This window comes from Lepidochelys olivacea, assembly GCF_965140295.1.
Source record: "Lepidochelys olivacea isolate rLepOli2 genome assembly, chromosome: 11".
In the NCBI taxonomy this organism is placed as follows: Eukaryota; Metazoa; Chordata; order Testudines; family Cheloniidae; genus Lepidochelys; species Lepidochelys olivacea.
The window spans coordinates 9,918,230-9,935,165 of NC_140421.1; the positions used below are offsets into that span (position 1 = coordinate 9,918,230).

Sequence of the window (16,936 nt, forward strand, 5' to 3'; positions counted from 1 at the left end):
TCCCGCTCCTCGGAGGGGGCGGGGCCAGGAAAAGCAGTCTCCAGTAAGGGCGCTGGGTGGGCGTGGCCGCTGCGAGGCTGTGCCCCGCCCCCGGCGGTGAGGGGACGTTGCGCGGCGGCGGGGGCTGCGCGGCGTCCCGATGGTGTGAGGCGGCGCGGGAAGCCGGTATGAACGGGGCGGCCCCTCAGCTCTTTGACCCCAAGGAGCGTGTGCTGAAGTTGGGCGAGAGCTTCGAGAAGCAGCCGCGCTGCGCCTTCCACACCGTCCGCTGTGAGTGGGGGCCGGGTAGCGGCCGGCGCTGCCCCGTGACGGGGTCTCCCGCCGCGCTGGTCGGGGGGCAGCGGGTGTGGGCGCTGGGTGCTTGACCCTCGCGGAGTGAATCAGCTCCCCCCGCGCCCGTGGGCCTGGCTGGTCATTCCCAGGGGAGCTCAGCATCCCCCCCTCCCCCACCCGACCCTCTCCTGGCCTGACTGGTCGTACCACGGGGAGATCAGCACCCCCCCCCTGCAACCCCCCCGGGGCCTGACACCGCCTGGCTGGTCACACCCGGGGAGCTCAGAGTCCTCCCGGCACCCCTGTGACCCCCCCCGGCGGGGCACGGCGCCGCCTGGCCGGGCGTACCCCCCCGGCACCCCTGTGACAACCCCCCCCGGGGCACGGCGCCGCCTGGCCGGGCGTACCCCCCCGGCACCCCTGTGACAACCCCCCGGCGGGGCACGGCGCCGCCTGGCCGGGCGTACCCCCCCGGCACCCCTGTGACAACCCCCCGGCGGGGCACGGCGCCGCCTGGCCGGGCGTACCCCCCCGGCACCCCTGTGACAACCCCCCGGCGGGGCACGGCGCCGCCTGGCCGGGCGTACCCCCCCGGCACCCCTGTGACAACCCCCCGGCGGGGCACGGCGCCGCCTGGCCGGGCGTACCCCCCCGGCACCCCTGTGACAACCCCCCGGCGGGGCACGGCGCCGCCTGGCCGGGCGTACCCCCCCCGGCACCCCTGTGACAACCCCCCGGCGGGGCACGGCGCCGCCTGGCCGGGCGTACCCCCCCGGCACCCCTGTGACAACCCCCCGGCGGGGCACGGCGCCGCCTGGCCGGGCGTACCCCCCCGGCACCCCTGTGACAACCCCCCGGCGGGGCACGGCGCCGCCTGGCCGGGCGTACCCCCCCGGCACCCCTGTGACAACCCCCCGGCGGGGCACGGCGCCGCCTGGCCGGGCGTACCCCCCCGGCACCCCTGTGACAACCCCCCGGCGGGGCACGGCGCCGCCTGGCCGGGCGTACCCCCCCGGCACCCCTGTGACAACCCCCCGGCGGGGCACGGCGCCGCCTGGCCGGGCGTACCCCCCCGGCACCCCTGTGACAACCCCCCGGCGGGGCACGGCGCCGCCTGGCCGGGCGTACCCCCCCGGCACCCCTGTGACAACCCCCCGGCGGGGCACGGCGCCGCCTGGCCGGGCGTACCCCCCCGGCACCCCTGTGACAACCCCCCGGCGGGGCACGGCGCCGCCTGGCCGGGCGTACCCCCCCGGCACCCCTGTGACAACCCCCCGGCGGGGCACGGCGCCGCCTGGCCGGGCGTACCCCCCCGGCACCCCTGTGACAACCCCCCGGCGGGGCACGGCGCCGCCTGGCCGGGCGTACCCCCCCGGCACCCCTGTGACAACCCCCCGGCGGGGCACGGCGCCGCCTGGCCGGGCGTACCCCCCCGGCACCCCTGTGACAACCCCCCGGCGGGGCACGGCGCCGCCTGGCCGGGCGTACCCCCCCGGCACCCCTGTGACAACCCCCCGGCGGGGCACCTGGCCGGGGCACGGCAGCTCCCCCCCCCCCCCCCCCGGCGGGGCACGACACCCCTGTGATTCCCTATCCTCATCTCCCATGGGTATGGTGCTGGCTAGCTGGCCATACTCCAGGAAAAATCAGCATCCCCCCTTGGCACCCTTATAACTCCCCACCACTGCAGATATGGCATTGCCTGGCTGATCATACCTTAGAGGAAATCAGCACCCCTCCTGACATCTATGTAGTCTCTACACTTGTCTATCTATGTTGTACAAGTACTCTCTCTGCTGGCAGATGGAGTTGAAGGAGATGAATTTGAGATAGTGATTGCAGATGACTTCATCTTTGGGTTGAGAGATGGGGCAGTAAATGGAGAGGCAGACGCAGAGGGTGGCGGCTTGGGGTTTTTTTTATCTCCCTTACCCTGGCATTTTGCTGTTGTGAGGATGAGCCTGTGAAGAGTGAGAGGTTGAGAGTGAAGATAGGGTAGATCAGGAGTTGAGGAGATGAAGTCATTGGGGCTTCTGGTGGGGTGAGAGTAGGGGAGCAGGCTGCTGTTGGTGACTGGGAGAAAGAGAAGATGGTGATGGGGCAGAAGGAGAGCATGTTGGATCTTTTTGAACTTGCTTTTGAAAATGTTGGCATGATGCAGCATGGAGAGCGCGGAGGGCACAGGGGGAGGGCTTTGGATAGGAATCAAATGTGGCAAAGCTACTGCATTCTTTGTTTGTATTATGGTAACACCTAGAGCCTCTGACTAACATCAGGGCCCCACTGAGGTAGATGCTGTGCAGAAAGGTACATTTGGTAAGGAACCGTTCCTACCCTGTAGAACTGACAGTCCAAATGAGAACAGAAAGAATCAGAGAAAGGGATTGAACATAGAACCATAAGATGTAGAACTGAGGCACAGAAAGATGAAGCGACATTTGTGAGGTTATACAGGGAGTCTGTGGCAGAGCTGGGAATTGAACCTAGGTCTCTTAAATCCTAATCTAATGTCTTGAATATAAAACCATACAGTTCACAGCAGGTTGCAGTTATTGCTCATGAGAGACTCCGACCAAGACTAATGAACAGGTGTGTTGCTAGTAAAGTTTGGGGTGAAGTTCACACAGTGCCTGCGTTCTTCATCTAGTTCTTCCTTTTATGTGTACTAAATTCATGTACCATACATTATGGTATATTTTGGGAAACAATAGTGTCTTGGCACAATACTACAAAAATCTGAGTTTTGGGTGAAGCTCTGCCCCTGGCCATGGCAGGGCTCTCAACAATCAAAGATTAAAGGCAGTATTGCTCTCAAAGCTAGTGTGCCCTTCCTGAGTACATAATAACTACTATCCTGGGAGGTGTGTTCTCACAGGTTCTGAAGGTATCTAGGAAACAAATGCTGTTAGGATTATGGTTCTGATAATTTAGGGCTGCAGTTTTTGTTCTGCTGTCTCATTTATTTATAGAATGATCCCCAAGGTTTGGTGTCTCACATGTTCTCTGGAGATTATCCTGTATTCTCTCATACAGTGAGATGAGATGGATAATGTATATTCTGTGAGCAAATAGAATCCTATTTAATAGAATTGACCACATCTTTGGGGAAGAGGGTGTGAGAGGAACCTAAAAGCTGTGAGTGGATTTAAAGAGGTGCTGTAACTTGCAATGTGTTCAGTATTTTTAAAAAATAAGTAAAAATAGGCTCTAGTACTACACCTGCCCTTAAGTTTTCCTGTTGACTTTTGTGGTTTTACAAGCCCTTTTTTCTGTTTCAAAATGTTTCTCTTCCCTGTCACTCTGCGAAGAAAGATGCAAGGAAATCGGCAAACCTGACAGTGCTGTCAAATGCACAAGATAAACAGAAAAGCCATATTTTTCCTCTAGCCTTTGTTATTGTAATCTTATCTTTTATACTTCGTACGAGTAGGTAAACTGGACATTTATTTAGTCAGCCATTTCTGAAAAGATTGGCCAAAATGCTGATTACCCAGCAGCATCCACTGAAGACTGGCATAGTCTCATTCTTACCACAAGAAGGACCAGAACTGTGGTGCTCAGCTCTGTAAGGTGCTGCTAGCAGGAGCTTGAGACCGTTGGAGCTTGTTTAGGACCTTGCAAATAAATTATGCTAGCTGAGTAACAATCATTAGCAGATCTTGTTGGGAGGGCTGACAACTCTGATGAAACAAAGTAATGTTCATCTCTAATTTTCCAGCTCTTTGAAACATGCAAAGAGGGGAAATCCATACCCACACAGAGACATTGTTAGGTTTCTAAGAATGACTGATGATAAAGGAGATTAAAATAAGTATATGAAGGTGGCTTTTAACAATTCCATTTTAGAGAGAAATATATGTACTTAAAAATAAAAACAACAACCACAACCTTGCTAGTGCATATGGTTTTGCCTTTGATGCTCTTAATACAGTAAGAGCATGCTATAGTTAGGGCTGCATATGTGTTTCCAGTCTACTTTCCTGTTTTTAGTCACAGCTGTCTGCAACTTCCATTTTTTTGGCTGAAATTTTCCAGGGTTGGTCTCAACCCAAAAGTAATTCTGTGGCTTTTTTGGAGGGTTTTTCTTTAAGTATCAGCAAACTAGTTTGACCATTTATTTTGAATGTGAGGTGAACAGGAGAAACTTTCCTTATTAATCAAAATAAAAATCTTTCAACTTTTTTTTGAAGAGCTCCAACACCAAAACTTGATGAAATTTAGGTTGAATATCAGGCAAACCACCTTGACTGTGAGCTCTATGGCTTGTGGAAAAATCTGCTAAGGAGTGGTGGATGCTGCACTAGCAAAGATACTAAGTCATTGATTTTAAGTGCCTCCCAAACTCACCACCTTTAGCTTTTATGAAATGTGTGTCAATATTTAAGGGACTCATGAAAATCAGGGTGTTTTTTAAATCGTAGATGACTTCAAGCCTGCATCTATTGATACATCCTCTGAAGGAGACCTTGAAGTTGGCAAAGGTGAACAGGTGACAATAACGCTGCCAAACATTGAGGTGAGGGCTGAATATCATTAGGGGATGGGGAAAAGGAGAGGCTTCTCTCACTGAATCACCATATATGTTGAATATAGAAGCGTTTCACATTTCAGCATTTTCAGTTTGCTGTTGTTTCAAGATTGTATGCATGTAGCTTTTAAAGCATTGGGAAAGAAATAATCACACCAGAAAATGCAGAATTACAAAGGTCAGGTAATTATGCTGTAACATTAAGTGAATTCACTGTGCTGGAAATATGCTGTAATTGACAACCCTAAAATTCTCTGTCTATAAAACAAGTACAGCACTGACACTGCCTTGACGTTATGGCACAATCCCAAAGGGGTGGGGGTGTATGCACCACCACTGGGGTGGAGAATTCAATCTCCTGTAATCCCGGATTACTCTTCTAATATTGCCAACAAGCATTCCAGTTTTGGTGGTATTTTTGTGATGCATGTGCCTGTCTGTTAGAAACTGGATTGTGATTACTGGTTTATTTCAAACTGGTTGGGTGAAATCAAGGCCACACTGAAGTCAATGGCAAAACTGCCAGTGTCTTCAGTAGAGCCAGGATTTCACACTTAGTTACTACTAATCTGAGTTTCTCTTGAATTATTTGGTAACAGATTTTAAAAGGCTAGAAATGATCAATTACAGTGTACTTTTCATTACTGTAAAGGCTCATTCTGTATTTATACAAATAAGTCTATTGAAATAATGCTAATTAGATATTTTTTCAATTTTTAAATAGGGTTCAACTCCACCAGTAACAGTTTTCAAGGGCTCCAAGAAGCCTTATCTAAAGGAATGTATCTTAATTATCAATCATGACACTGGAGAATGTCGACTAGAGAAACTTAGCAGTAACATCACTGTGAAGAAAACCAGGTAGGTGGTTTACAAAAGAAACTGCTATGTCCCTAACTCATTATGAAAATGGTTTAGGGCTGGTACCTGAGTGCACATGCAGTTAGTAGGGTTTGAAACAGGACTATGTCAACCCACAGTAGAGAACTTTTAGTGTACACCCGCAGGGACAATGTGGCCAGTTAGTGCACAGGTGTGCACTAGAGTTTACACCCTAGCTGGTGTGCACCAACATACCACGTAGACAAGCCCTTAGAAATAGCTAGTGTAAATTGTAATACATACCAACTATTCTTAGCTTTTAGCAAAATTTCACTTTTTCCAACATGGTCCTTACAAAAACCTACCCTTGTTCGATGGAATGAAAAAGCATGTCATTATTTTTCTCAAAAAATGACGACTTTATAGCTTTCAAGTCTAGGCTAGTAGGGTAGGTTTTGAACAGAAACATTGCATATCCCTGCAAGAGACAATAACTGTTTTCTCATAATAAGTTTGGAAAATAGCTTTTTGCTACACAAATGAAATTGTTTTGCTGCTGTTTTCTGACTTTGAACTGTGTAAATTAAAATAGCATAAATTCTTGTGAAAGGGTTTAGCAAAATGCTGAGGACGCGTTCTCCTCTTACTGAGTATGTAATTCCCATTAACACACATTCTGATGCTATGTCTACATATAACTCACTTCCACTAGAATTCTAATGAAGTGTTAGTGCATAACTGAAGAAAATGTGAAACAGCATGGTAGAGGATCGGGTCAAAGGGCCAATATGAATGGCATCAATGGACATTATTCTTTTGATGCACAGTACTCACTGCACCTATATCTTGTTATATGCCAGTGTAGTAGTGCAGTGTTTCCCAAATGGTGGGTCCCAAGAAGGTTCTAGGTAGGTTGCCATATCCAGGGGCTGGATTAACCGATCACTGGGCCCTGGCCTAGGCAGATATACACTTCTCCCAGATTGGTGTGGAGGGGAAGCCTGGTGGTATGGGAAGGGCCATCGGGCCAAACTTGAACAGCGCTGTGATCCCATGTGCCAGGTCACAACGCCAGGAGTAGGCAGCTGGTTCTGGTCCCACAGGACAGGAGCCACCACTGCAGGGTGAGTGTGGGGTGGGCTCGCTCTCCAGTCTCCCGTCTCCCAAGGCCTTCCCTCTGTACTGGGCTGCACTAAATCAGAGGTATGGTTGTCGTGTGCTGGGATGGAGGGTGCATATATGTAATAGTGGGTCACAAAAAAAGACAAAATGCAGTTGGTGGATACCTTGTTAAAAAGTTTGAGAACCACTGTTATAGTGTACTTTGAAACTTAAAACTGTAGTGATACAGTTAAGAAAAACATAATGAATAGCTTCACACACAGCTTAGACTACTGTGTGTTTTTATTTTGTTTAAATATTGTTCTTCGGAATCAATTAAAATGTTTCACCCTGTCATACAGAGCTGAAGGAAGCAGTAAGGTTCAATCTCGTATTGAGCAGCAACAGCAGCAAATGCGAAATGCCAGTAAGACTCCAAACAATGTTAAAAATTCTCCACCAAAAGAAAAGATGTCTCCGTCTTCTCCTATGGACGACATTGAGAGAGGTAAACTGCAACTATGTCACTTAGTATTTCAGAAATTTTGCAGACTTACATTATAAATAGAACCAAGGGTTTTTTTGAATGAGGTGCGCACTAGAAGCTGTTACATAGGCAATGTTCTCTAAAGTTTAATGGCTGTCTTGACAAGAGTAGTAATCCAACAGTATTTGAAACCACATAGGATTGAGAATCAAATCAATCCTTAGTCTTATGAAGGTCATGATTAGCATTGCTTTAGTTCTCACTGAGTCCTCCCACTGCTGCTGTCTTAAGCTATTCAATTGTAGGATTGTGGCACTGAAGCCAAATCAGCCAGTCCTCCACTTCTTCCTCACTCCACCTGTCCCTCCTCGTTCTTTGTCCTTTGCATACAGCAAATCTTTGGTTAAAATGCTTTACAACCCTTTTAGTTTTTAATAAAACTCTAAATTTGTGTAAGTTCATTATCATGTAAACCTAGTCACAGAGACTCAAATAGCACCCTGCCTTCTAAATCAGACCAGACCTGCAGAAGTGGTTCCCTAAATGGTAAGAGACAACTGAACACTTACATAAATCCCATCCTTGAGAACCATGCCATATGCTATGTTCTTGGGAGACTTTGTTTCAGTAGGAACCTTTGTATTTAATTCAGTAGGAGACACACTTTTTCCTTTTAGTGGATGGGGAGAGAAAAGCAGGTGTTAATCACTTGCTATATGAACACTAACAGGTGGTAGCTTTATTGATCTGAATTGATATTGGCTCTCAAGGATGTTCTGGATTCTTTTAAACAGTTTTTTCCCCCAGATTTATCGTTATGCAGATGTCTTTTCTTTGTGATTAAGACAAACTTTGACCAGAGTGTCTTACTCCACAGAAAGGCAATTAAAAGTACCTAAGGCTGCAAAAGAAACAAAGTGGTGCTCAAGTGCATGAGAAACCTGAGAATTTTTCTCCGTGGTCTGTTTGTTTTGTTTAGAACCTGTTCTGAGTGCGTCACCAAGACTAACATATCCCAAAGCCCTGTCCCTTTGTGCTGCCAATCAGATTTATTTGTTTAGCCACAGTAAATTGTGTGCTGGGGTCTGGATGGTTTCCTGCTAGCTATTCTAAATTTTTCCCAGACCTATAAAAAAAGAATCAATAAGGATTTAATGAAACTGTTCCATAATTTAAAAATATGGGTAATTGCTGCAGGTATCCCACAATGCTTAATTTGTGATTGAGAACAATGAATGTCTAGACAAACATGTACATGTTGTTTATAATACCAAAATTGCTGCCAGCCATTGCTGCTGCACCTTCAGATGTTCCACTGACCGATTCCTTTTTTCACTATCTGTCCCTTGAGTCTAAATTGAGTTATTGACTCCTGTCAGACATCTGTAGAGGTGTTAAACAAAGCCTGAAAAATAAGGCTTTCTAATCAGAGGCAGATATTAAGGGCGAGTTAGGTCATGCTGCCCACTGAAGTGTAGGGGGCAGCACCTTGGCCAGCAGCCTTATCTGAACCCTAATTCATCTCTGCTCTGAAAAGCATGTGGCTTAAAAGTAAGACAGACACTTCACTCCTGGATCTTATGTCTTTCAGTTTAGTCACTTACGACTTGTAATAATGTTGTGACATTCACTACAGTCACTTGCTTGTGCAGCACTTCCCTTGTTGCCATTTCCTTTAAACTCTGAGACTCCTCTTGCTTTGTTTCTTAATTAATCTACATCTTATTTTCAGAGCTAAAGGCCGAGGCTAGCGTCATGGACCAGATGAGTAGCTCTGATAGTTCGTCCGAATCAAGAAGTTCATCCTCCTCCTCATCCAGCAGTGAAAATAGTTCTAGTGATTCAGAAGATGAGGGGGCTAAGCCTTCTCTGCCTATGTCAATGCCATACTTGCAGCCACAGCCTGCTATGTCTGCCATACCACAACAGGCCATCCGTGACATGGATGCCAGTCATAACAAATCTCAAGAGAGTGGTGGCCATATGATGAATACACTAAGTAAGTACAGAAGACAGTGCTCTATGAAAAGAACAATCTCATGCTTTAGGAATCTAAAAGGAAACCAGAGACTCTGTAACTATGTCTCTCTTGTAATTAAAATTGTGGGAAGAGATGCTGGGGTTTGATTGTTCAGTTGAGTTCTGAATTAGAAGTTGGGCTAAAAGTTACTTGACCATCAGAGATATTAAATTAAAGCTGATGCAGTTTAAAGTAGGTCATAGGCCGTACTGGCTTCCTCACAATTGCATACATTGGGACTATAGGACAGTAATTTATGTTGAAAATGCTTGAACTGCTTAGGCACTCCCAAAACATATGTGTATGATTTCCTGAGTAGATGATACTGGAATAATATTGTCCTGGTACTAATCAGTTACAAAAGAAGGTTATCCTAATCCAGTGGTTTTCAACCAGGGATACATGTACCTCTGGGGATACGCAGAGGTCTTCCAGAAGGTACATCAACTCATCTAGATATTTGTCTAGTTTTACAACAGGCTACATAAAAAGCACTAGCGAAGTCAGTACAAACTAAAATGTCATGCAAACAATGACCTGTTTATACTACTCTGTATGCTATACACTGAAATATAAGTACAATATTTATATTCAGATTGATTTATTTTAAAATTATATGGTAAAATGAGAAAGTAAGCAATTTTTCAGTAATAGTGTGCTGTGATACTTTTGTATTTTTGTGTCTGATTTTGTAAGCAAGTAGTTTAAGTGAGGTGAAACTTGGGGGTACGTAAGACAAATCAGACTCCTGAAAGGGGTACAGTACTCTAGAAAGGTTGAGAGCCACTGTCCTAATCCACGCAGAAGTCTTGTGATTCATGGAGGCCTTTCTAATCTACAAGGTGCCAGTCCCCTCCTATGTATGTAGGGAATGGAGGATGTTTCATACCGTTTCCATGTTGAAGGGATGGGAGAATACCAACAACCAAAACTGATTCACAGTGTTCTGCTTGAAGAAAATTATGACAAACTTAAGATATTTAAAGTACAACTGGGATTTTTTAATACATATTGTTGTCCAGAAAGAAGAGTATCACTGGTTTGAACAGCAACAAGCAACCACGTAGGTAAAGGTCTTCAAGCTTAGCACCAAAATAAACCAGGCCTGATTTTTCAGAATTGATGAGCACCCACCGCTGCTGTTTGAAAACAAAGCCACACTTTTAATTAAGTGCCTAACTTCAGGCTCACAAGTTTGGAAAAACTTGGTCATAGGCCCTAATTTACATAGTGATGCTATATACTGAAGTTTTTTGACAGTTTACACTGGTTATAGTGAAAATATCTCCTACATAATCTATATGTCCTCTTGTGTTTCACTATTATAAGGAATTAAAATTGGTAACAAGCTAGTTGTATATTGTGATGACGTAGCTAAGCTTACAATCAGGTTTCTGTTATAAGCCTTATTTTCATATACCACTTCCTTCACAGGAATAAGATTAGACTGAAAACATCTGATTATTGTGCAAGAGGACTAAATTTTTTGCGTTAACTTCCATGGCCTAAAGCAAATAGGCTTCATATTACAATCAGTGTATCTTTAGAAAGTTCTGTATACATCAGTCCCTTCACTCCAGACATGAAAATACTTCCAAACTTGCCATTTTACACACATTTAGGGAAAAAAAACACTTTTGAGAATAAAATGAACCATCTTAAGTGATTAATGGCTAGTTCACAGCTACAAAGCTCCCGTTGAAAGATTTATGCCCAAGTACAGGTGGCTGCTGCCACCAGTTAAAACTGTCATAGTGAAACACCCTGATGTCTTAAACTTGCAGAAATACCAAAACCACAGCAAGGAGCCCAGGAACCCTGTGGGACTTAAGAACTCTGCAGGGAGGGAGGTGGATCCTCTGACCCTTGTGAGCTGTCTAAAACTTCATGCTGGTTTAGCTATAAACCTGCTTAAAATTGAGCTCTTATCCAGTTTACCTCTGTTACTTTAACATTTTAAGCAGCTCTGTAGATCTGTGCCATCTCCAGTTCTCCACAAATGCCTTTAAAATGTGAACTGCACCATAATAGGGTGGTGAGCTGAGATGAAAAGGCACTGCACACTGGCTGCTGTGGGGAGCATGGCTCTCCAGCTACTCTCCTGCTGAGCTCCTGAGGCATCACCTGTGCAGTTTAGGAGCACAGCAGGAGAGGAGAAGTAGCAGTGAAAGCTAGAGAAGCAAGACAGGGAGCCTGTGGCCTCTGAGTCTTGGGAGATCTGCTGGGTGTTGGAATTCAGAGTCAGGGGTCCAGCATAGAAATTTCTTCCATCTGAAACAGTATCTTACATAAACAAATGTTTAAAACAGCAAATCTTAAGATCAAAATGTTTAGTGGTTGTGCCACATTTAAGGTGTGACTTCAATGGGGCTATTCAAATGCATATATTTAAGCATGAGCATGTCCGCAGAATTGGGGCCCTTGAGGGTTAGTTGGGTATTTTACTATGTGCAGTCCTAATGTTACCTTAAATGTAGTGGCAATTAGAATTTGGTGGGGCATAGGGGGTTAGTCAAATCACTCTCATTAAGTCATACAGCTGAAGCTTTGCAGAATGCTGAAAATGCACTGGTCTATGTCTGGAGCATAGTTACCTCTTATTATTGCCCTGTGTATAGAACCTACCTTTTTAGGTAGCCTGGCCTCAAAGGCTTTGCCCTTTCCTTGCTATGAGCCTTGTCCCCAAAATAATTCCTCATCTACTTTTGAAATTGATTATATAGGCCCATAACTTGTGACACAACATGGGTGGTCTAAGGTATCTGCAAGAGAATATTGCATTTAAAAATAGTGAAAAGCTGCTCTGTTTAATTTCCTTTTAAACAGAAATTACTAACTGAGAACAAATTAAAAATTCCGTGAAGGAAGATGCCCAATGACTTGCTATCTCTGAGATCTCTTGTTTGCTCACTCCTATAGTGCAGTTTTCATCCAGATATTTTTTATTCCAGTTGCAGAAGCACTTAGGAGCCCCAGTCATGGACCAGCCCCACTGTGCTAGGCGCTATACAAACACCGAACAAAAAGATGGCCATTTCTCCAGAAAGCTGACAATCTAACACTTCTCCAAGAACTTATTTAAAAAAAGCTAAATACTGTATGGGACCACTGATTAATATCCCAGTACATGGCACACTCTGTAATGAAACCTACTTAATATTTTGATAGTGTCAACCAGCTCATCAGCACTGTGAAAATGGACTGTTTCCCTGAAATTATTTCCCTACTTTACTTCTGCTATTTGTTAAATCAGTTGAGCCTAAGTAATGTAGGTGTTTTTTTAGAGTCCTGGGTGAAGTTAGCTCTCCATGTTTTTGACATGTGCACCAGAAACTTCTTATGCTGGGATCGTGCAGGCTAGAATCTTTCTGGAAAGTTTGAGGCAACTATGAGAAGGCCTTTGCGAGGCATGGGTACAAAATGGAGGTGGATTTCATTTCAGGGTTATTTTTCCAAACACTTTTTTTTGGGGGGTGGGGTGAGGGAGAGGGGAGTTTGTCTTATTGCGGACACCTTGGCAGGAAACTCCAGATTTGTTCCAACCTCTTGGATTTCATGAGACTGTTGTCTTTGGCGAGCATTAGATGGCTTATTTGAGGAATAACTGCTTTTGAAGGCTGTGACCATGTGGATGGCTATGACCTATTTTTGGAGTGGACTGTGGGGAAGAGGCAAGAACAGCAATTGGGGAACTAAAGTGGTAGAGGGGTAAAGGAGAATATTTTGGAGAACTATGTGATTTGAAGTACAACTGTAGCCATCCTAATGATACTTATTTTGAAATAATACTTCTATTTGAGTAGACTCTTAGCCATCTCTGCTTTTTAATGTAAAAATAAAATACAGAGGATTTCAAATGATATAACCAAGTGGTTAGGCGTACATTCTGTGTCTAGTACTTATACTCTTCCAATCCCATCTGTGCTTTTAATCCTCCTCCTGCACTACAAGCAATTGCTTTTCACTGTTCGTGTCAGAGGCAGGTAGAGTGTTCTGTGCTCTGCTGCAAAGGGCCACTGAACCATTCCCAGAGATAAAAGTTGCCGAGGACATGGTGCAAAACAAAGGAAGTGTAAACACAAAGCTTTGTTAAGGGGACTCCCATCAACTTCAGTCACTCTTATCTGAAAAGCTCTGACCTACCAATCGGGAGGTACCCATCCAGGCGTGTCCTCTCCCCCTTTATACTAACCCCTTGTTCTCATCTCCCTATAATGACCTCATAAGTAATACTAAAGATTGCCGTAACTGACAAAGTTAGGAGCATTTGACAGTACTTGGTGTATAGTTGCTTTCATTAAATCATAGAATATCAGGGTTGGAAGAGACCACAGGAGGTCATCTAGTCCAACCCCCTGCTCAAAGCAGGACCAATCCCTAATCTTTGCCTCAGATCCCTAAATGGCCCTCTCAAGGATTGAACTCACAACCCTGGGTTTAGCAGGCCAGTGCTCAAACCACTGAGCTATCCCTCCCCCCTCAGTCACTTTCCTATTTGTTTAGGCATTTCACCCAACAACAAGGGGAGGGAAATTCTTTTCTTGTTTCCTTTTTTTTTTTAAATAAAGGAAAATGCAGTTGCATAACTACCAAGCTGGCAGGGGAATAGAAGGGCTGATGCAGTATCTGAAATTGCATCTAACTCATTTTAAAAAAATATAGATTTGCTGTTGACAGTATCCCTTTAATTTCATCCTGTATGTGGGAGATGGTGGAGTGGGAGAAAAACTGCTTGTCAAGTTGAAAAAAGAAATAGCAGGGAGAACTTATTTTCTGTTAGTTATATAGACAGCTGTTGCAAGCACTGGATAGTCGCTTTTCTTGTGTCCCATTTTAAAATAACTCCCGATTAATTTTTTGGTGACAGCATACATAAATATTTCCTTTGATCTTTTGTTTGCTGTCTTGCTCCACAGCCTGATTATTTTTTTGAAAAGGTGTGTCAAACTGCTTGTTCTCACCTTGATTTGGATACTACTTTGCTCTCAAACAGATCCAAGATGCATTTAGATACATGCAGACAGCAATAACTCCTATCCTATTGTTTTATTTTTTTAATGAAACTGCATTCCCCAGCAGCTTCCTTGCTGATCAAGTATCAGAAGGTGGATGGGAAGCTAGCTAGTCCACTGTGGCCTGCTTGCACTAATTCCCGTACACAAACTCATTCAATCTGGTGGGTTAAGTGTGAGTAATGTGGGGCTTTCAAAGGTCACATAAGTGATGTAGCCCTAAGACTCTCACTCCAGTAGTTAAGACAACAGATGAGTTTTTAAATCTATACAATGTTTTGGTGTTAAATTCCTAATAGAAGATACTGGATGGGGGAAGAAAGAACTTCTTGGTGGAAAAATAGTCTTAGTTTAATGGAACTAATACAATGACTTTATCTTCTATTTTAGGAAATGACTTGCTGCTGAGTGAATCTGGAAGTGACAGTGATGACTGAACAAGATTTTGGCCTTCATAAAGATGCATCACCTCTCTTTGCTAAAGCTGTCATAGCATCTGTTTTGCACTAAGATTAGATTACCCAAGATTGAAATGAATGTCCTCAATTTTTGGAAATAGAGACATCTTAATTTTCTACTGGCACATCAGATCTATGGTACAGCAGCCCTGATGTCTAATCGCTGCTCTGGGTACTTGTTTGTCTCTTCCAAATTACTGTATTACAGTATCGGTTCTTATGAACGGATTCTGATTTTTGCCTCAACCACCTGTTGTACTTGAAACTGACTTATAACAGCTAGTTACTTTATATAATAGATATGGGAATGGGGGAATTTCTAGTATTTATGGAGGCAAGTTTCCCTCCTGTCCTTACAGATAATGCTGATTTCATAACTTTATTTTTTTTTTTTTTTTGAGAGGGAGGGGATGGAAGGAAAAACAGCTGAGATCTGTCGTGTTAACTACATTGTTGTTCTGTTCACAGTTCATAACTTTAAGGAAACTGGTGAATAATATGGTCCACTCTTGCAGTTACAGTTTACAACACATCACTGAATTTTTAGTTTAATTGTATTATAGGACTTTTTATATTTCTGAGCCTTATGTCTCTTAAGGGAACTTTTCCTTTTCCCTGCCTTTACTTGGACCAGCTGGAATCCTTACAGCCTCTTCCTATCTGTATTTAGATAACTACAAAGACAGCAATGGCTTTCCTTCATTTAATTCTGTAACTGAAATCATATAATTCCTTTCTAGGAGTTTAATACAATTAATTTAATAAAGCAATATTATTTATAATTTTAATGGGACTCATTGGTATGATTATGAGAATTCTTAACAAGAGGTAACATGGACTGAATTTTCTTTGGCGTAGCCTTGCCAGTGAGCTAACAATTAAATTAGAGAGAGGTGATACAAGTGAGTATGAAGTCTAAAATGTCTAGAAAATAACATAAAGAAAGAATCTCCACATTGGCATCCTGCACATTTGTATATTATAAGGCCAGAAAGAACCACACATTTTAGAATGGCAGATGATATGCGCAGTTTATCTGAGTTGCAAAATGTATAGATGTAGGAGATAGCCACAAGAAACATCAGGCAGAGAAATACTATAAACAACTGACTCAGTGATTACAATATTGATACGGTGTGATCATTTCTCATAGCGTATACCATGAGTGTGATCACTGAATGCTATTGTATCTTATATGAAGGAGGGAGGAAAGAATCTGCATGTCCAGTGTTATAGCTGAATGTGTTCATGCTTGTTGAATAACTTCTTTAAAAGCCCTGAAAAATCTGTAGTAGGGTATGTCTACACTGCATCTGGGAGTGTCTCCCAGCACAAGGCCACAGACTTGTATTGGTGGGGCTTGCACGAATGCGCTAAAACTACCTGTGTAAATGTTTCTCAGGCTGGAGTTTGGATTGGTGGGCCTTCACAGCTAAGCTCCGGCGCAAGCTGCAATGTCTACACAGCTATTTTTAGTGTGCTAGCATGAGCCCCACTAACACAAGTCATGGACCTAGGCTGGGAGGCTTGTTCCCAGATGTAGTGTAGACATATCATCCTGAGTGATAGCAAATCATGGGGGAACTCCAGAGAGTTACTGGATTCACTTGAGAGAGAAAGAACATAAGAATGGCCATACTGGGTCAGACGAAAGGTCCATCTAGCCCCGTATCCTGTCTTCTGACAGTGGCCAATGCCAGGTGTCCCAGAGGGAATGAACAGAACAGCTATTCATCAAGTGATCCATTCTTTGTCACCCATTCCCAGCTTCTGGCAAACAGAGGCTAGCGATACCATCCCTGCCCATCCTGGCTAATAGCCATTGATGAACCTATCCTCCATGAATTTATCTAGTTCTTTTTTTGAACCCTGTTATATATAGTCTTGGCCTTCACAACATCCTCTGGCAAGGAGTTCCACAGATTGGCTGGGTGTTGTGAGAAGAAATACTTCCTTTTGTTTGTTTTAAAGCTGCTGCCTCTTAATTTCATTTGGTGACCCCTAGTTCTTCTGTTATGAGAAGGAGTAAATAACACTTTCTTATTTACTTTCTCCACACCAGTCATGATTTTGTAGACCTCTATCATATCCCCCTTTAGTCATCTCTTTTTCCAAGCTGAAAAGTCCCAGTCTTATTAATCTCTCGTCATATGGCAGCCGTTCCATACCCCTAATCATTTTTTTTGCCCTTTTCTGAACCTTTTCCAAGTCCAATATATCTTTTTTGAGATGTGG

At 44.5% G+C, this 16,936-nt stretch overlaps 1 protein-coding gene across 1 annotated transcript; it reads left to right on the forward strand.

Annotated features, from left to right (window-relative positions):
- The first annotated feature begins 68 nt into the window (after positions 1-68).
- Positions 69-15,489, forward strand: EAF2 (ELL associated factor 2). Its single transcript, XM_084643813.1, has 6 exons — positions 69-270; positions 4,695-4,789; positions 5,526-5,662; positions 7,087-7,232; positions 8,944-9,210; positions 14,634-15,489. The coding sequence occupies exons 1-6, from the start codon at positions 168-170 to the stop codon at positions 14,678-14,680; spliced, it is 795 nt and encodes a 264-aa protein (XP_084499939.1). The 5' UTR covers positions 69-167; the 3' UTR covers positions 14,681-15,489.
- Positions 15,490-16,936: the final 1,447 nt, after the last annotated feature.

Coding starts and splice junctions, on each gene's coding strand:
- EAF2 (XM_084643813.1), top strand. CDS start 168: ATGAACGGGGCGGCCCCTCAGCTCTTTGACCCCAAGGAGCGTGTGCTG. Junction 5,663..7,086: donor ATCACTGTGAAGAAAACCAG/GTAGGTGGTTTA, acceptor CCTGTCATACAG/AGCTGAAGGAAGCAGTAAGG. Junction 7,233..8,943: donor TATGGACGACATTGAGAGAG/GTAAACTGCAAC, acceptor TCTTATTTTCAG/AGCTAAAGGCCGAGGCTAGC.